Source organism: Mus caroli, unplaced genomic scaffold (assembly GCF_978045245.1).
Source record: "Mus caroli unplaced genomic scaffold, Mus_caroli_1 scaffold_10, whole genome shotgun sequence".
Taxonomy (NCBI): domain Eukaryota; kingdom Metazoa; phylum Chordata; class Mammalia; order Rodentia; family Muridae; genus Mus; species Mus caroli.
This window is the reverse complement of record NW_028227265.1, coordinates 96775336-96796537: the sequence shown is the minus strand read 5'-3', so window position 1 is coordinate 96796537 and position 21202 is coordinate 96775336. Positions and strand designations below refer to the sequence as shown.

The 21202-nt window shown below is 36.9% G+C and overlaps 1 protein-coding gene across 3 annotated transcripts in view; it reads right to left on the bottom strand.

Annotated features, from left to right (window-relative positions):
- The window catches only part of Wrn (WRN RecQ like helicase), a 146993-nt gene that overhangs the window by 75580 nt on the left and 50211 nt on the right, over positions 1–21202 (bottom strand). For all 3 annotated transcript variants that reach the window (XM_029480716.2, XM_029480718.2, XM_029480717.2), the window contains exons 8-16: positions 18681–18795; positions 13732–14158; positions 11871–11951; positions 10071–10209; positions 8742–8817; positions 7133–7200; positions 6790–6898; positions 5921–5989; positions 278–360 (exon numbers count right to left, since the gene is read on the bottom strand). In XM_029480716.2, the coding sequence (XP_029336576.1) occupies positions 278–360; positions 5921–5989; positions 6790–6898; positions 7133–7200; positions 8742–8817; positions 10071–10209; positions 11871–11951; positions 13732–14158; positions 18681–18795 (1167 nt within the window). The remainder of the gene's footprint in view (positions 1–277; positions 361–5920; positions 5990–6789; positions 6899–7132; positions 7201–8741; positions 8818–10070; positions 10210–11870; positions 11952–13731; positions 14159–18680; positions 18796–21202) is intronic.

The window sequence follows — 21202 nt, the reverse complement described above, 5'->3', positions numbered from 1 at the left end:
GAAGGAGTTGGAGGCCAGTAAGAGCAGAGAAGCCTCAAAAGGGTTGAGTGTGACAGGGATGCATACATGCTTATATACAAACATAACACTCACCCAGGAGTACCACCTCTATGGAATGAGGAATTATACATCATTGTAAAATGGGACAAATGTAAAATTGATTAGAAATTTCCTAGAGGAGCAAATGTTTGAAATAAGCCTTTAACAAAACTGGAATCTGGTCTTCAACCATAAATGGGTTACTTTGTATTCACCAAAGTCCTACTTCATTACTTACCAATACTAGAGTCAAGATGCTGGAGTAGGTCCAAGTTACCAGAACAGAACTCTGGAGTTATGTAGATGATCCTATATTTGCCTCTGTAAAGACAAACAAAAATAGAAACATAAATTGAAACACTCCAATACGAAAAAAAGGCAGTCAATGAATGACAACAAAATCAAAATGTTCAATAGATATTTTTTAAAACTTATTATTTAAATGCATTTTATACATCAAACATATTAATAATATTGAGTATTTTGATATCAGATAATACTTTAAAATTTTGTCCAACTTTTATATTCATATCCTTTCATATCCTAAAAATATCATTAATGAATATTTAATACTATCCATAACTGAGAATCCTGTACCTAATATTGAATACTAAATTGTTTCAAAACATACAGAATATTCTTTGGGAGTTAGGCATAGTAAAAGAGCATAAAATATTTAAGAAGAATCACTAAGAAATATATTCGAAAGCCTTTATATGATATCACCTGACATAGTGAGAGAGTATTTAAAACACATTATATATCTGTGTACATTGTCCAACAATCAGTTTACATAAAAAGATTATCAGTGTTTCTAGGACAGAAATTATTTTATCCGTAAGTATATTTTAAACATTTCAAAATAGCAAAAATGCTTTGACGTAAACATTAAGGCAATGCTAATTTCAAGCACAGTGAGAAAAATTATCAATAAAATTTCCATGATGTTTGTAGAACATGATTTTAATATTTTCAACTATTGATATTCAACAAACAGAATAATTATTTTAAGTTATACTTTGTTGTTATGTTTCCCTTTTCCTTTCTGATTTTATTAATTTGGATACTGTTTCTGTGCCCTCTGGTTACTCTGGCTAAGGGTTTATCTATCTTGTTGATTTCTTGAAAGAACAAACTCCCGGTTTGGTTGATTCTTTGTATAGTTCTTTTTGCTTCTATTTGGTTGATTTCAGCCCTGAGTTTGATTATTTCCTACAGTCTACTCCTCTTGGGTGTATTTGCTTCTTTTTGTTCTAGAGCTTTCAGATGTGCTGCCACGCTGCTAGTGTAAGCTCTCTTCAGTTTCTTTTTGGAGGCACTTAGAGCTATGAGTTTTCCTCCTACCACTGCTTTCATTGTGTCCCATAAGTTTTGGTATAATGTGTCTTCATTTTCATTTCTGCCCTGACCAAGTTATCATTGAGTAGAGCAGTGTTCAGTTTCCACGTGAATGTTGGCTTTCCATTATTTATGTTGTTATTGAAGATCAGCCTTAGTCCATGGTGGTCTGATAGGATGCATGGGATTATTTCCATCATCTTGAATCTGTAGAAGTCTGTTTTGTGACCAATTATATGGTCACTTTTGGAAAAGGTACCATGAAGTGCTGAGAAGAAGGTATATCCTTTTGTTTTAGGATAAAATGTTCTGTAGATATCTGTCAGATCCATTTGTTTCATAACTTCTGTTAGTTTCACTATGTCCCTATTTAGTTTCTGTTTCCACCATCTGTCCATTGATGAAAGTGGTGTGTTGAAGTCTCCCACTATTATTGTGTGAGGTGCAATGTGTGCTTTGAGCTTTACTAAAGTGTCTTTAGTGAATGTGGCTGCCCTTGCATTTGGAGCATAGATATTCAGAATTGAGAGTTCCTCTTGGAGGATTTTACCTTTGATGAGCAAGAAGTTTCCCTCCTTGTCTTTTTTGATAACTTTGGGTTGGAAGTCGATTTTATTCGATATTAGAATGGCTACTCCAGCTTGTTTCTTCAGACCATTTGCTTGGAAAATTGTTTTCCAGCCTTTCACTCTGAGGTAGTGTCTGTCTTTTTCCCTGAGATGGGTTTCTTGTAAGCAGCAGAATGTTGGGTCCTGTTTGTGTAGCCAGTATGTTAGTCTATGTCTTTTTATTGGGGAATTGAGTCCATTGATATTAAGAGATATTAAGGAAAAGTAATTGTTGCTTCCTATTATTTTTGTTGTTAGAGTTGGCATTCTGTTCTTGTGGCTGTCTTCTTTTTGGTTTGTTGAGGGATTACTTGCTTGCTTTTTCTAGGGCGTGATTTCCGTCCTTGTATTGGTTTTTTTTTTCTGTTATTATCCTTTGAAGGGCTGGATTCGTGGAAAGATAATGTGTGAATTTGGTTTTGTCGTGGAATACTTTAGTTTCTACATCTATGATAATTGAGAGTTTGGCCGGGTATAGTAGCCTGGGCTGGCATTTGTGTTCTCTTAGGGTCTGTATGATATCTGCCTAGGATCTTTTAGCTTTCATAGTCTCTGGTGAGAAGTCTGGTATAATTCTGATAGGTCTGCCTTTATATGTTACTTGACCTTTCTCCCTTACTGCTTTTAATATTCTTTCTTTGTTTAGTGCATTTGGTGTTTTTGATTATTATGTGTCGGGAGGAATTTCTTTTCTGGTCCAGTCTATTTGGAGTTCTCTAGGCTTCTTGTATGTTCATGGGCATCACCTTCTTTAGGTTAGGGAAGTTTTCTTCTATAATTTTGTTGAAGATATTTACTGGCCCTTTGAGTTGGCAATCTTCACTCTCTTCTATACCTATTATCCTTAGGTTTGGTCTTCTCATTGTGTTCTTTCTATATTTCCTGGATGTTTTGGGTTAGGATCCTTTTTGCGTTTTGTATTTTCTTTGATTGTTGTGCCGATGTTTTCTATGGAATCTTCTGCACCTGAGATTCTCTCTTCCATCTCTTGTATTCTGCTGGTGATGCTTATATCTATGACTTCTGATCTCTTTCCTAGGTTTTCTGTCTCCAGGGTTGTCTCCCTTTATGATTTCTTTATTGTTTCTAGTTCCATTTTTAGATCCTGGATAGTTTTGTTCATTTCCTTCACCTGTTTGATTTTGTTCTCCTGTAGTTCTTTAAAAGATTTTTGTGTTTCCTCTTTAAGGGCTTCTAGCTGTTTGTGTTCTCCTGTATTCTTTAAGGGAGTTGTTTGATGTCCTTCTTAATGTCCTCTATCATCATCCTGAGAAGTGATTTTAGATCTGAATCTTGCTTTTCCGGTGTGTTGGGGTATCCAGGACTTGCTATGGTGAGAGAATTGGGTTCTGATGATGCCAAGTAACCTTGGTTTCTGTTGCTTATGTTCTTCCCCTTGCCTCCCACCATCTGGTTATCTATAATGCTACCTGCCCTCGCTATATCTGACTGGAGCCTGTCCTTTCTGTGGTCCTGGTTGTGTCAGAACTCCTCAGAGTTCAGCTGTCTCTGTGATCCTGTGATTCTGGGATCCTGGGATCCTGAGATCCTAGGTGTGTCAGAGCTCCTGGGAGCCAAGGTTCCTCTAAAACCCTGAGATCCTGGTGTGACCAAGTTCCTGGGATCCTGGAATCCTGGGATCCTGGAATCCTGTGGACCTTGGTGTGTTAGAGCACCTAGGAGTGCAGCTTCCTTTGGGTATTGTGGGACTGGGTACAGAGTTTGCACCCAAGGTCAGCTAAGGTCCCTGTCCTAGACTGGAAAGAAGCATTCAATAGATTTTTAAGTAATACATCATGCTGATTATTAAAATCCAAAGGAATATTATATATACATAGTTCAGATGTTAGTCCTTTCATTTATCTTCAATTCACCAAAATAAATTATAACAATTCTTGTCCTGTGGGATTCACCACTAAGCTGGAATTATAAGCCAAATTATGGTTTCTAAGAGTCTACTCCCCAAACAAAAATTCTACCATCTCTCATCCCCAGAAGCGGTGTGTGAAAAGTCCTGTTGCTTACTACCCCTGTCGTTTCTTAGCCAGTCATTGGCTTTAGCCACTTGGAAAGAATCTCATTGTACCTTCAATTTGCTTTTGCCTGGTGACCAATTATATAAGCATCTTATACTTATTGCTGTTTGTATATCTTTGTGCTAGTGTCTGTTCCAATTTTTTGACACTTTAATTTTTTTTAATTCTCTTTTGGTGGTGATTTCTATATTATAGGCAGAAATCTTGTATGGATATGTACTTTGCATATACTTTGCTAGTTTATGGCCTTTCTTCCTCTTTCAATAATTCTTTTGAGGAGGAGTAGGTTTTCAGTTTGTTAAAGTCGAGCCGCTAATTTGTTCCTATAGATTTTGCTTTGGGTATTTAAGAAGTCTTCCTAACTGAAGGTTATAAAGATGGCATGCTTTTCCTTAAACATTTCACAATTTTAGGCTTGGATGCATAATTCACTTTTAGCAAAAAAAAAAAAAAAAAAAAAAGTTTATATTGTGTGGTGTAGTTTGGGGGGGTTGTTTGTTTTGTTTATCTTACAAGGCCATTGTTTTCATATAAGCCATTATTCTGGCTCTGTCCCTTCTCCACTGGATCGCCTTTGAGCCTTTCTCAGATGATGAGCTTTGTAGGCATGTGCAGATTCCTTGTTGAGATCTGCGTCTGGGGATCCGTCTGCCTGTGTTGGCTGCTGTAGCTACAGTAAAAGCCTGGAAGTCTCGATGACAAGCCCTCAGTTATGCTCTTTGTTTTCAGGGGTGTGTTAGTTCTCCTGGCTGCTCTTTGGTTCCATGAAGGTTCCAGTGTCCACTTCTTAACTGAGATGTCCTAAGTCTGGCTCTGTAAGTAAACAGCTAATTTTCAAGAAACCGGGATACACTGGAGTTGACTGGCTCATCTCAGATCAGTTTCCTAGTCCGACGGAGAACTGATTCCAAACCTGGGTAGAGTGATGTTAGCCTTTATTATTTTTATTGTTTCTTACAGTAATTAGAAAACTGTATCAATTTCCTGGAGATAAGGTAAAACTTATTACATGCCTAATAAATTACTAGTGAAAATATAATGTTTAGCATGTAATAGACACTAAAATATTAGTGGAATAGATAAATTAAAAACTTAAAGAACTTTTTCTATTAAAAAATTTAATTTAATTTGATCTGCTTTTATATGGTAGAGACATGCCATAAGTAATTTCTAGCCTTCTTTTATAAAAATTATCATAATAGCAAATTAACCATATAATATAAATTATGATACATATAAATAATACATATATGATATATATGTATAACATATAATACTAAATATGATACAATAAGATAATGGAAGACAAGTTAATAATACAAATACAATAATAATTTAAACAAAAAGTGAATAGAAATCCACTTCCCTTTCTCTCCCTCTTGCTCTGGCCCCGCTCACTTTGGGGCCCCACTCGTTCTGGCCCATAGGGTTTTTTAATTTGCTTCTCATTACAGATGGTTATGAGCTACCATGTGGTTGCTGGGATTTGAACTCATAACCTCCGGAAAAGCACTCAGTATGCTCTCAACCACTGAGCCATCTCACCAGCCCCCCAAAAGAGAATATTTATCTTCAGGATAAAGGAGTTTTATATGACTTCTGCTGAGAAAAAAACAGGGCATTTGGTAATACATATGTATATACATGGATCCATGTAATGACAACTAATGGGGAAAAAAAATCCATCAATCTGAAAGAGAACAAGGAAGGATGTTTGGCAAAGTTTGGAAGGAAGAAAGGAAAGGGAGAGATGGAACTATGTTATTATTTCAGAAATAAAGCTTTTTAAAGTATGTTTTCAAATATGGGCAATTTACTCATATAAGTAAACATATATACAAAATTCTCTTACTCTATATTCATCTTACAATATTATGTGACATGATATAAATTACTCACAATTTAATATCTCCTAGAATATTTTTTGATTGTGCAGATCCAAGTAAACAGGCTGGAACATTGGACAGCCTACAGGAGACAAACGCTCTGATGAATACACACATAAACAGTAACCTCATATGTTCCTCATCTTTCTAATGTCCTTTCTTTTTGTGTCTATATAACTTGATATATTCCTTCAAAAGCCTGATGAGGAGGCAAGTCTTTAATGTGGATCTTTCAAGAAGGAATAGAAAGGTGAACTCAGGGTTAGAAGAGGGGTGACTATAATCAAAACATGTAGGAGATTTTCAAAGAACTAATAAAAGCATATCTTAAAAAGTAAACTTTTATATATACCTCATTGCAAGCTTGGGAGCCCAGAGAGCAGAACAAAAAAAGAATTTGAGACAGCTAACTAGCGTAAAGCAATCAGTCCTTTTAAAACCTGATCAGGGAAAACAGGTAGCCTTGCATTAGAGACCTCAAGAATGAATGTAAACTCTTCCACTAACACTTCATTTGCTACTAATGAATGCAGCCAGGGGTGCTAGTGCATGCTCTGTAAGCCCAAAACATGAAGGGCAAGGCAAGAGGCCAGAGCGACACCACCCTGGACTATCTATCTATGTATATATCAAGACCCTATCTCAAAAATTAAAAATAAAAATAAAGAAGATCAAGTTACTTCCCAAAATGTAATCCTGTGACCTAGATTCACATTTACCTTCTGATATTTCATTGATAGAACAGAGAGGGACAACCGGGCAAAGGGCCACTGGACTGAGAGAGAAGAGCCTAGCTAGGCCTGTGTAGTAAGATCCTACCTTGCCATGTTCTTTCCACTTGCTTATCCAAGGCAACGATGCAGCAGTGAAAGCATTACTTACTCAAGCTGGAGGACTTGGTCTTCCATTAAGGAAATGAGAGGTGAAATGACAATGCCAATCTTGCCTGTATAAACAGGCGGGTACTGGAAGCACAGACTCTTCCCATATCCTTGAATAAAAAAAAAAAAAACACAAAAAAATAAAAAGAAACTCTTGATGCTTTGCTTTCTTCTTACAGTGTGCTAATATAGCAGAATAAGTGGACATGGTAACTCATGCATAAGTTTGAAGGCTTTTCCCCCAATCATTCCTTCCTTTATTTTATAAGTTTCTGAAAGATTAAGCACTTTAAACCTTTTATGACTTTTAGATGATTAAATTATTTACTTTAAGTATAGCTTACCAGTTGCCATGACAACAACATTATCTCTTCTTTCTTCTAATACAGAATGGATGACTTTCCACTGAACCCTTGAAGGTACAAAGTAAAATGTTTTATCACTAGCATCCAATGCACAAGTTCAAATCTATTTAACTTCTTCTCTCCAATAAACTCTTTCAGATTTTTTTTAGAGCTACCTATATAAATATATTCAAATCCTAGAAATTTGAGAGAAAAAACTTGATCATTTGATTAACTTCTCATTCAGACTGACTGAATAACCATGAGTTGCCATATAGTATGTATATTTAATTTTATTACATATATCTAAAGTGTAAAACAAATACCCAGCTTTGTACTATAGACCGAAAAGTTAGTATTTTAGAATAAATAAGAGGACTGCTATAGGTTTGAAATGAGACCTGTGTAAAGTGATGGACTAAGATGAAATCAACTGGAGGTGATCTTTATTAAAAGAAGGAAAAATGCTTCGATGAATTCTTTTTAAAGTTACAAAAAACAAACCAAAAAAAAAAAAAAAAAAAACCCGGCAGTGGTGATGCACGCCTTCAATCCCAGCACTTGGGAGGCAGAGGCAGGTGGATTTCTGAGTTCAAAGTCAGCCTGGTCTACAGAGTGAGTTCCAGGATAGCCAGGGCTACACAGAGAAGCCCTGTCTCAAAACACACACCCACACACAAAAAAAAAAAGTTATAAAAACAAATGAAAAAACCCTGTCTCGATTGTTTGTTAGCAACTTACTGGTCTTATTCAAATGCACTTGTTCCTAATCTCATTTGTGTTCATCTCATTGTTTCTAGTTATTAGTGTGCCCTTGTGATGGTGGGAATGAAAACACTCCCCAAAGGCTCACAGGGAGCGGCAGTATCTGAACAGATTAGGAGGTGTGGCCTTGTTGGAGGAAGTATGTCACTGGATGTGGGCTTTGAGGTGTCAGAAGCTCAAGCCGCAACCAGTGTCTCACTCTCTCTTCCTCCTGCCTGCCAACTGGGATGTAGAACTCTCAGCTCCTTCTCCAGCACCATGTCTGCCTGTACACTGCCATGCCTTCCTCCACGGTAATGGGCTAAACCTCTGAACTGGTAAGCCAGCCCTGATCAAATGTTCTCCTTTATAGGAGTTGCTGTAGTCATCGTGTCCCTTCACGGCAATGGGACATGGACTAAGACAGCCCTTTAGATGTAAATGTATTTTGAAATGTTAAACAGTAAACCATCAGCTTCTCAAACTGTTCTCTCAGAGACTCACAACAGTGTGCCTTGCGACACCTGCAGAAAGCAGTAAGCAATGTGCCTTTCCTCTGAATTCATACTCAATAAAAGATAACTCAGCAGTGAGAGAAATCCTTTCTTTATTATTATTATATAGTTTTTACATAGAACCACCCAGTGAAAGAAAAATAGAACCGCTTCCTTTCCTATTAAAAGGACAAAGAAACTTATGTAATTAATACTTCCAATAATTTTGCAGTTGTATATAATCTATATCTGACATATATGCCTACAATAAAATTAGGCTGCTGCTGTTAGGATATGGGCATGAGTTATTTACTCTTTCTCTTTGTGAAAAAAAATATGTACATTATATAGTTAATTGAGATCATACTCACGGTTTAAAACTGCTGTGTCCGAAATAGGTCTTGAGGCAATTAATTTGCTTTGCGTTGGGTTCCGGCAATAAATGGTCTTAAAAATAAATAAAATAATAAAATTGACATTTATGTTCAAAAGCAAATATGCTATGCAAGAAGAGGAAAATGTTCATTCCATTGCTCTGATAAAGAACAGAGTGATGGGTGAAATCCACTGTTTCCATCCTAGTCACACTTGACTCTACAGATATCTAGAATGACACCAGGCAAATCCTCTGATCACTACTAACATACTAGAACTATCCTTGTGGTCCACTTTAGCAATAGTGGTAAGAAGAGGCCCAACATCCTGTAATTGGGAAACTTGCAGGATCTAAAATCCAGAATGAAGCAAACCAAGCAAACAATAGAAATGCCGATAAAAATTTTATGTTAGAAGTAATTTTCAATTAATGATAAACATGAATTATATTAGTATCCCAAATTAAGTGTACAGAAAAAAATAAAATTTTCATTTAGCTGTTTAAAACTAAATCTAGTTATATAAATCAAGTTACCTGGGTCTAATTTAGCTACCTATCCTATTTAGTTAGGTTAATATAGCTACTTAAATCTTTAGCCAAAAATTTTAATGGTACCACATGGTGGACTATGTTAGCTCTCCCTAAGTCCCACCCCTGTCTGTCCATAGATGCAAAGATTCACAAGCAGCCAAGAAAGGATAAAACACAGATTCTAGATAAGCTATCATTAAACATGAAATATAAGTGCTATGGCACATCTTAACAAACAGATGGCTACACTTAACAAAAGGAAACAAAGGAGAATAACTCATCAATACATTCATAAGTACCTTCTACCTACAAAATGATTTTGAAATGTCCACATTTTCCCACCACAATATATTGTAGGTATAGTGATAGTACTACAAAGTTGGCCAAATGACCATGATTGTTTACACGTAGATGACAGTTCTATCATTTGCACACTCATTTACTATTCTATACATTTAATTGAACATAAGGAAGTCCTCTGGTGTGGCGCTTGTTTAAACCATAAGCTCCTGGGTAGCAGACTGCATGTATTTGTATCACCTACAGTGGCATTCAATATAAGCAATTAGTAAACTATTTCACCACTGTCATTGGGACCCAAACCAAATCTTTCACTTCAGGATTAAAGGTTTCATCAACCACAGTTCCCGAGAGACAGGAGCACTAAGGGATTAAGTGGTTGGCTTATAGACCGGATAAGTAACTACATGCCACCAACGTGTTAAACTTCCAAACACGGGAAAACTGACACGAAATCCATGAAAGGTGAGTTTGTTTCCACCTTGATTCTTACCCTCTTCTTCCTGCTCCTCTTTGATGGCTTCATTTCCGCCTCCATCTTCCTCCTCAGGAGGAAGACACCCATTGGTTCCCATTTCCAACCATTTAGAGTGAGTGGGTTCCACCACGTCACTATTTAGGTTTTCTAAAGACTGGAAGTTTAAAAGAAATTTGAGGCAGAACACTGACAATACAGTATCTTTTTACTGAGGACAAAAGGAGGGTTATTAACAAAGCCTACAATTTGGTTGAAAACCGGCAGATGTGCAAACAACAGCACAAAAGAACATGTGTGCTCCTCTATAAATACGTGCTGAAGATGCTCCAAGGCACGAGGCCAGGATGGAGCATGGCCAGCATAAACAAGGTTCAGTAATAGCACATAATGAATGGCCTCTGGGAAACGTATCGTAAATTTAAAATTTGCATAATTTAACCAGTTTTTCTTATTGGACTTCAACGTTTTAGAATTCTAAGTGGTAAAATGAAACATTTTAATGCTATTTTTATCATAGGTTTCTCCATGTTACATGTCAATTGCATTTTTCTTGAGTAAAGATGATGCTTAAATTATGAACAAGCAATAAATGTGTTTTGGAACTGTAAAAAAGGATTCAAATAATTTTAGGAAAGAAATATTACTGATGTGAAAAAAAGGTTTTTTGATATGTATTTTCTCCACTATTTCAAAAATATTAGTATATTTCAAATCGCTGTATCTATAAAACTTTTTACTAAGGAGTTGCATAGACTATTCATTTAACACACGTTATCTTCACTTTTTATGAGGCATTCTATTTTTTAGTTTGGTTTTAAGAATATCCTTTAAAGTATAATATTTCCATCCTATAAAAGAAAAATGAGGGGGAAAAAGAGGTGGTGGTATTTCTTTAACTCTACCAACATATTCAGAGAACAGAGATATCCAGTGTATAATATATGGTACAGATGTCTACAAGCATCCTATACTTGGTACCACTTGAACTGAATGCACTAGAAAAATGAATACCTAGTGAAGAGATTGTGATTTAGCTAATATTTCTTAAATAGGAGACAGGCTACCTGATAAACTGTGATGTTAGCAATGGACACCAATGGGGAAGGGAGGACTCAGGTCTACAATTCAATTAGGAATCCACATCTTTATTTATCCTTATTTATCTAAAACTCAAAACTAAAGAACTAGAAAATTACTCTCATTTCATGAAAAGAAAAAGCACACTGACCTACAGACGACAGCTTAAAAGGCAGACACAAAAGCATACTTCTATTTCTTTTCATTTTTCATTTGATTTAACTAAATCGTGCTTTTCCTTACTCTCCCAGTCTGGATTTTTCTGTCTATACATGGCTTACGACACTTGATAAGCTGGAGGATGAGTGACAGGATAGAAATCCACAGATCCATACTTCAGCTTTGATAACAGAGTAAACAGCCATTATAAAGTTACATATAATCAGTATTTAAAAAAAAAACACAATAAGAAAATCCAGACCCTGTGAATGATTGAATGAGTAAAAAACAGAATGTCTAAAACACAGCAAATACATGAAGAAGAAGAAGAAATGAGTTTCCTGCTCAAGTGCTTAGTTACTGCCCAGTTTCCAGAGAGAGACGTATGAGGAGACAGAACTCCCGTGAGAACTCCCAACGTTACACCTAACACTACTTACAGATGAGGACATGGAAACTGAAAAATTAAAGTCTAACATTAAATAATGGGTATGAATATCATTGTGGTGGCATAATATTTTAATTATTAAAGTGTTCTTTTAAAAACTTGAAGTAACTTTCTCTTGTGTTCAAACATACCTTCAGCATCTCCATTTCCAAATCTTCATCACTTTCAATTATATAGGAGGAGTCATTTTCATCATCATTGGGAGATAAATGCTTTAAAGAAAAGGATTTCAAAGATTAACGTCCTGCGAGATTGACACTATACTCTCAGGTGTTTTCACTGAAGTATTTAGACATCTTCCTCTTCTTTAATAGGCAGATGTTTAAAGCATATTTATATGTTCACAGCATGAGTACAGAGAGGAAGGGAGAGGAAGAAGGAGTTTTTTAATCTTTAAATAATGAGAGAGAGAGAGAGAGTAATTAAAAAGACAGGCAAGTTAGATAAACAGACTTCAAGTAGAATCAACATGCAAAAGAAGAGAAAGTGCAAGTTGAAGGTCAATCCAGGTCAAGCTGGGTCTCCCCAACTTTCCAATAAATGGCATTCTATACAATGTTAAAAAGAAAGTCTGTACAAACCAAGAAAATCAATGGTTTTCTTACATATATCGATTTAAAAATACCAAAGACTAATACATAATAACCTTTCAATAAATTAGTTTTACAAAGAACATCTATTTGAAAAATACTAGATATATTATTTTCTTGATCTATTGTTGATGTTTGGATATGAAGAATCTTTACAATAATTTAGCAATCCCAAGGAACCGGGTGCCTAACAAGCTGCAAATCTACCCTTCACACACACACACACACACACACACACACACACACACAATCAAGAAGAAATGTGAAGGAATATCTCCCCAAATGCTTCATATTTAATTTGTTAATGGGAAAATGAAAATAGCCTTAATTAACATGCTAATTTAAAGCTATTAAAACACATTTTTAACTGAGTAAGGTTTTCTTGATTTCTAAATGCAGTCTTAAATAATAAAAATGATGCTAATCATTACATAATAAAATGGCAATAATTGATATAAAAGATATCAGTCAAATCAAACTCATGAGCATAATTCTCTAACATATAAAAATATGAAAGTACAGATCTAATTAGAAATTTCTACAGAATTAGAATGATGCACATGTAAGTGAAAGAAAGCATTTTCTAGAGAGGGAATCTGATTCACAAAAAGTTAGAATGAGAATATTTTGAAATTTTTAAAACAATTTACATTTATATACTCAATAGAAACAATTGAAAAACTGCTGTAAACAAATGAAAGAATTGTGTATAAGACTGTGTTTCCACTTCTATAATGAAATTGAGAGGTTTAAACCTATACAATCTTTTCAAAATCTAAAATGAAATTTGTTATTGCAAAAAAAAAAAAAAGAAGAGAAAAGAAGAGAAGAGAAAAGAAGAGAAGAGAAGAGAAGAGAAGAAGAAAAACCTCCCAGAAATGATAAATGTCTTCAGTAATTTGCAAGCTAATAAGAATTAGGAAGGAGACAAGAGCTTCCTGGTTCTCCAGGTCACAGTATGGATGCCTGTAAATCAAAGGACCCTTCCACCCTAACAAATAATTTCTATCTGAAGGAATAAAACCCACCCACCCCCCAAATCAAATCATTATTTTGGATGAGTAAATACTTAGGAAGAATCCACCAAAAAACTATTATCTATCATATAAAAAACATAAATAGAAAAGCAGCAAATGTTTTCACTTATACAATTCTACTTATTGTATTAAGTGGATCTCACAAGTTAACATGGCCTTCTGTTTGTATTTTTAAATAAAGTTTTATTGAAGCACACAGGTACCACTGCTTGCATGTGTCTATGGCCGCTTTACAACGGATGAACTGGATAGATACAACAGAGACCATACATCCCACAAAAACTAAAATATTTGTTCTTTTGTGCATTTATACAACAAAGTAAGCCAACCACTGATGAATATATTATTCCCTCTCGATTCAGTACCTCAGAAAGTTGGTGAGAAACATCATTATATTTTTCTTCTTTAGCTTGCTGTTCCAAATCTTGGAGTTCATATTCTGAAATACTAGGAATCACACAAGTTCTTTCCATATCTTCTCTCAACAGATTGTCTTCTATTTCATTTTCAGATTCACCTTTTTCTTGCTTCACTTGATTTCTAAATACATCAACCTCCTCTTGCTTCACTAAACTGTCAAGTTCTGGGTCCCATGGTTCTTCTTTAATTTTAGCAAAAGTACTATGTTTTCCAATCTGTTTCTCTTTTTCTCCAGCAGCAGCTGAATCCTCTGATGACAGTAAATTAAAACTACTGCCCGGCTTCAGTCTAGTCTCAGTGTTTGTAGGACCACAGATCACCTTTCTCAATGAACAGAGATTTTCTGAAATACTCTTCAATATTACAGGAACCCTAAAAAAAATTCAAGAAGCATTATTCAGCTCTAATTTTATTCACTGTAAAGATGAGTTTTAAAGGTTCTTACTAAACGAAAGCTTACTGAGGAGACCCATTGGACTAAAACTGTTCCTCATTTCCACGCGGCCACACATGAATATGAGTAACAGCCAACTTGCCTGTGTGATCAGGTGCTTCTCATTGTAGAAGTAGCTTTGCATACTCACTCAGAGTTTACTAACTCTGAGTCCCCATCCCCTTTATGCCAGGTGGCCCTTTTTGATAATTAATTTAATGAAATGTAAACTGCAGCAATAAGATATGACAAAAAACAAAGCAAAAACTATTTCATTTTATTCTGGACTAAACACATGGGAAGAGTCAACAAAGTTCTGTTGGTAAATTTGTTATTTGTTAATAAATTTTCTAAAAATAAAAAACTCAGAGTGTTAATGAAAAACTTGAGAGGTAAGGGTCACCAACATATCACACAACATGGAAAAATGAAGTTCAAGTCTTAAATACAAGGTAGAAAAAAATGTACAGTTCAGTCAAAAAAATGTTAAATCTAAAAAGACACAGGCACAAGCCATTTGGGAATCCTGTAATACAATGAAAGGATCAAACTTATAAAAAGTAGATATAGAGGAAGGAGAAGAAATCCATGTAAAGTCACAGAAAATATTATTAACAAAACCATACAAGAAAGTTCTCCCAAACTAAAGCAGGAAAAGGTTTTTTAAGGTACAAGAAGTATACAGAAAATGAAATAGATAGGAATAGAAAAAAATAATCCCTCACCACATAATCAAAATACTAAACATACAGAGGAAAGAAAGAATATTAAAGGCTACAAGGTTTAAAGACCATATAACATATAAAGGTAGGGCTATTAAAATATCTTCTGGCTTTTAAATGGAGATTTTGAAAACCATAAAGGACCTGGGCGAATAGTCTACAAGCTCTGAAAGATCACAAATCCCTGCCCAGACTACTATACCCAGCAAAACTATCAATCACAGTAGCTTGGGGCTGAGGGGGACATTCTGTGATTAAACCAATTTTAAGCATATCAGTCTACTAAACCAACACTACTGAAGGCATTAGAAGGAAAACTTTAGTCTGAAGCAGTTAATCACACCCAAGAAAACAGAAGGAACAATCCCAGACCAGTAAATCAGAAGAGGAGGAAGCAAGCCATACCTTAACCACAAAATAACAAAGTCAAAAAACAAAACTAAAAAAGAAAAAAAAATATTGATAACTCTCAGGTAAGTAGTAAATTCTACAATAAAATGACACAGAAACACTGTCTTCCAGATACAAGACTGATGCACATATGAACTCCCAGAGACTGTGGTAGCTTGCACATGAATAGCAAAGGTTCAATCTAGACAAAATCCCAGCATTCCTAACTAAAAACTTCTTTGCAAAAGCTGGGAAAGAAAAAAAATCTGTTTTCTCTAATTACATGTCACTGGATGTATTGACAACAGTCCAGGGCAGGCCCCATGCCCAGGAGCAGCTAACCAACACAAAATGAACGCCTTGCTTTTTTTTTTGTAGGCTTTTTATTTCATTTTGTTGAGGTAACTGTTTTTCCTTACTGGTTTTTTGTTTGTTCTGATTTTTCTTTGTTAGATTGTTCATTGTTGATAGAAAGGGGCTCAAACCTTGGGTGGGTAGGGAGGTGGTTAAGATCTGGAAAGGGTTGGGGGGATAAGGAAAATATAATCATCTATTACATAAAAATTATAATAAAAAAATTATACCCCATAGTCAAAATAACTGCAAAAGCTCATAAGAAAAAAACTTTAAAATTCTTAGGACTTTGTAGTCACATGACTTCAAGTATATTGAATTATCATTCCACTTTAAAGAAACTAAAGGTAGAAATTGTAGGTAATACATTCTGAGTGTAGTGTAAATAGGAAACGCTGTGCAGAACACCAAACAACAGGACTACTTTAAAGACAACTCTGTGATGCTTGCCTGGGGTGCACAAGGCCTCAAGCTCAATCCTCAGCACTAAGGAAAGAAAAATTACCTAAATAAGTGAAGAAATTAGAGAAAGACAAAAGATGGTAATAAACAAAGAGACGTGTGGTGTTATGCAATAAGTGCTTTGGGCTATGTATTCTAATTTTTCAATATTTAACTCAATGATTTATAAAACCAGAAATGTTCAGGTAGCTCCAGTTAATTTTTATTTTAATGGTTCAGATGAAACTCTGCTCTTGCCTGAGAATAAACCATCAAAGTCTGAGTTTGTCCAGGGGTTGGTCCTACACTGGAAGCTCATTCTTACAAGACACAGAAAAATCAAACTGGAACTGACCAGATGCTTCAGTTTCATCCTGCCAGTCAGCATTCATACTTGGAAAAGGTACTATGCCACCTGCCAGAGGGCAGGGGTGGCGATGGACATCAAGGGTCTTATCCAACTCTGTACCCTGCATGCTACAGTACCAACCTGCCAGGCAAGGTATGTCTGCTGGAGAACCAATGACATGACTGGGGGTGGGTCACGCCAATCAGCAATCCAGGGATTTGAAGCCTGGACCTTCAGGAGGGAATACATGACTGGAAGTATAAATCTGGTCAGAAGCCTTTGGCTGGGGAAATCACAGGCCCTAGCAGAGGGGTACCAACTGCTGACACACTGCTAGATAGACACATATCATATTGCCTTCGAACTATTTGTTCTTACCCAGAGTGCTACTCTCAGTCTTGGTCAAAGAAGCTTTTGGCTAAAGAAGACTCACAATGATCAAAGTGTTGAGCATAAATGAGTACTGGGTGCTCTGCCTGAATTGGGACCAGCACGTACATATCACTCCTTCAGTGGCCCAGTGGACATAAGAGGATGGATGGACAAACTGAAAGAGTCAGACGATGTGGGGGAGCGCTGTGAAACATTGCCATGTAGACATTGCATGGCTACTGAAATCATAAACACGCAGCAAATAAAACACAGGGCCTTCCGCCGCTCCCACGCTGATGGAGAAGCTCCAAAGTGGCCCACCGTGTCCTTCCCTAGGGAGCTTTTGCTTGGCTTCTAGGCAAACAGTCATCATTCTCTTCAGTAGTCACTGGAAAAGCTGCCATTGCTTAGTCAGCAGTCTCTTAACCATGCTCATACAAATACTCCTAAATAAACTCAGTGCCACTCACACACACACGCACACACACACATGCACACACACACACACACACACTCACACATGCACACATGCACACACACATGCACACACACAGACACTCACACATGCACACACAAATACACAAACACACATGAAAATGTGAAAGAAGGAAAGGAGCGACTTAAGTAAAAGGGAGTCAGCAGGAATCAGGGGGATAAGAGAGTGTAATGGAAAGTAATTATGATCATAATAAAATGTACAAAAATGCTCAAAAAACCAAAACTACACAATTATCAACTCTCCCAAGTTTAGCTCAACCTTAAACTGTCAAAGTCTATATTAACATAAGCAAAAATCAAGATCAAAATTAAATCCAGGGCTGGAAAGATAGCTCAGCAGTACGAGCATTGGCTGCTCTTCTGGAGACCCCACATGGCAGCTTCCAACTGTCTGTCACACCAGTTCCAGAAGATCCAATGCCCTCCTCTGCTCCTCTCAGGAATACATCACATAAGTTGTACAGAGACATACATGCAGGCAAAAACAGCCATACACAGAAAATGATCCAAAAAGCTTTTAAAACTATTAATTAAATTCAAAATCTAATAACAGGTTATTTTAAAATAATAAACATTTATAAAGCTTTTTATTAGTCAGGCTGGCCTTGAGCTTGGAATTCTCCTGCCTCTGCCTCCTGAATGCACAGATTACAGGTATGTACCGTGGTGCCCGGCAATTTTGTAAATTTTACTATATACACAGTATATAATTATATGCATATACATATACTGCTTATATATAACAACTGTGTATAAATAATATGGTATGAGAAGTTATGATTCAATTTAATTGTGAAATAAATGTGTTGCTATAGCAACAGTGATACTATTATAATGTCTTATTTACCATGCACTCACATCAGAGTAAGACATAACCACTTACTCTAACATTAAAGGCTGGCCTATGAAGGCATACATGGTGGCATGCACATTTCCTTCCTTAAGATTTCTCTCATGCTCATTAGTTAGCAACAGACAAGCTCAACAGCCAGCAGAATGCTAAGCATACTGCAGCAACACCACAGCACACTGAATTTAAATAAATGACTAAACAACACTAAATAACACTAATTCTATTAGGGTCCTCGGAGACAAAAACAACTGTTCCTTCCTACAATAAACTTCAAACCACTCTGTTGTGAGTTCTTGATGCTAATAAAGCCTACTTAGCTTGCTGTTATAAAGCCAAGCCGTAGGTATATGTAATTTATACCGAGCAGGCATTCTGGAAAAATCAGAAATCCGTGTTTAAGAAAATAGCATAAAAGGTGATTGAACGCACATACACATACAATTAAAAATAAAATAAATATTTTAAAAAGCACAATATTTAACCTCTGGAGAGTTTCCAAATTTCTGCAAGTGACAGGAAAACGATTGGCTAGATCCCTCATTTCTTCGGAGATTGAATTCAACTGTTCCTTCATCTCCAGAGGTAGGTTTTCCTCTGCTAAATAAAAGAAGAGAGGGGGGGATTAATATTCAAATTAGAAAGCAGAGATTTTATTTAACCACATCATAGCATAGTGTTAGTATCCAGATTTTCATCTATTCCCACAATGAACTCTAACAGAACACTTCCCTCTGGAATCTCTAAATCACTTTCCTCTTTACTCCCTTGTTTTAATGTTCCTTTCAAATTTTTGCTATTTGAAATTTAGAGTGAATTCCAAATGTATACATTATGCAATCCAAATGTTACTGACCTGGACCAGAGGACAAGCCTGAGACTCTCAACTCACCCGACACTGTTTCTGACTTGGAAGTCAGTAAGCCCCAATCCAGGCACGTTCAAACTTAACACCGTTTGGAACCCTTGCCCAAGGGTCACCCTTCATTCCAACAGTCTTCCTCATCTAACCTGAGCTACTCATTCCCACAATCAGACCCTCGACCTTAAAACTGCCCAATAAAACCTCCACTGCACCCAAAATACTTTCCACCATAAATACAGCCATCCCACCACTCTTTCTGACTTGCTAACCCCAGCTCAGTGAGTTAACACTTCAGAATGAAACCTATTGAATCCGCCCCCTCCAGTGCCCACTCCTACTCTCCCTACCTGGTCTCCTTTCCTTTCCTAGCCATTCATTTGATACAGACTCTCCACTTCTGCCTTTTTTCTTTACCCACCTCCATGGAACTCACGGGGCAAAGTCTACTCTAATCATACTCAACTTCTTTAGCTAATCCGTGCCTAAGTAGCTGGACATTCTTGAAAATAAAACAAAATGATAATGGCCGGTTTCGCTTTAAACTCATGACGCAGAACCCGCTTATCTTGAGATAACAATTTTACACCTTTTCTTTCTCTTTTACGTTTCCAACGCCTGCTGCTCATCCTCAAATGTTCTGCTCTTATTTTCTCCTAAATTAACTTCAACTCAAGAGTTTTGCCCTCAGCCGCACAGCTTCCGCTGGGAAGGCTACCACATTATCAACCCTAATGGTTAATCCATCGTTCAACTCCTCCGAGGTTTAAGGGGCTGATGTCTCCTTCCTATTTAAAGCATGTCCTTCGCCCCACTTCTCATTCACTGATGCCCCATCTCCACCCTCGGGCCACTCTCATTTTCTAAATGTCAGTGTGACCTTGCAGCTGCCACCACCTATATTCTTCAGTTTATTCACTCCCAATTTTATCTTGTCCAGTTTCACCACTGGCAGGACAATCTATATTTCTAACCCCACCTTCCGCCGTACACTCTGGAATCCCATTTCTCACAGTGCAGTGGTGGTTAGGTGAGAAATACTTCCCACAGGCTCGCGGGCAGTGGAACACTGGATGCTCAGTTGGTGACTCCATTTGGAGAGGTTTAGGTGGTGCAACCTTCCGGGAGTAAGTCTGACACTGGGGTTAGCTTTGAGAGTGCACAGCTTCACCTTACTTCCTGTTTGCTCTCTCTGCTTCGAGACTGCTGTTCAAGATGTGACCTAACAGTTTCCTGCCCCCTGCCACTCCGGCTGCTTTCTGCCATGCTTCTGCAGAGCCGCTGAAGACTGTTCCCTCTGGGACTGTGAGCCAAAAGGAACTCCTTTCCTTAAAGACCTCTCTGTTCACGGTGTTTTCACAGTAACAGGAAATAACTAGTATGGAGCCGTTCGTGGATATCAAAATCCACCTATAGTTTTTTTCATGCCCACGTTGCAACTTTGGTGGATTTTTTCCCACCAAAACATACTCTTCATATCATCTTGCACTCTGACCCTGCCAGTCATCAGGTTATTCAAGAAAAATACCTTAAGCCAGGCGGTGGTGGCAGACGCCTTTAATCCCAGCACTTGGGAGGCGGAGGTAGGCAGATTTCTGAGTTCAAGGCCAGCCTGGTCTACAGAGTGAGCTCCAGGACATCCATTGTTAAACAGAAAAACCCTGCCTCGAAAAACCGAAAAAGAAAAGAAAAGAAAAGAAAAGAAAAGAAAAGAAAAGAAAAGAAAAGGAAGATACCTTGGCCATCCTAGCAGAGTCTTTTCCTCACCCTTTATAAGGAATTCACCTAGAATTCTTCAGTGTATACCTTCAGAATACCTACTGCATTAACATTTCTTGCTACCTCCACTGGCCCAGTACAATTATCTTCTATTTCTGGACAATTGAAATAGCCTCCTATCTAACTTCCTGACCTTCTTACAGCAGTGAGAAAAAAAACATTTTAAGACAAAATCTGGATTATTTTATTCTGCTGCTCCACATGCCCAAACTAAGGGTTTCCTATTGGCCATCATTGTACTGTGGTTGTTGAGTATTAAAACATCAAGCCCAATTCACAAAATCTGATGCCCTAACTGACTGGCCCCAAGCCTCTTTTCCAGCCTTGTTTCCTACAAGTCTCCCTCACACTCATTTCTCTTTGGTT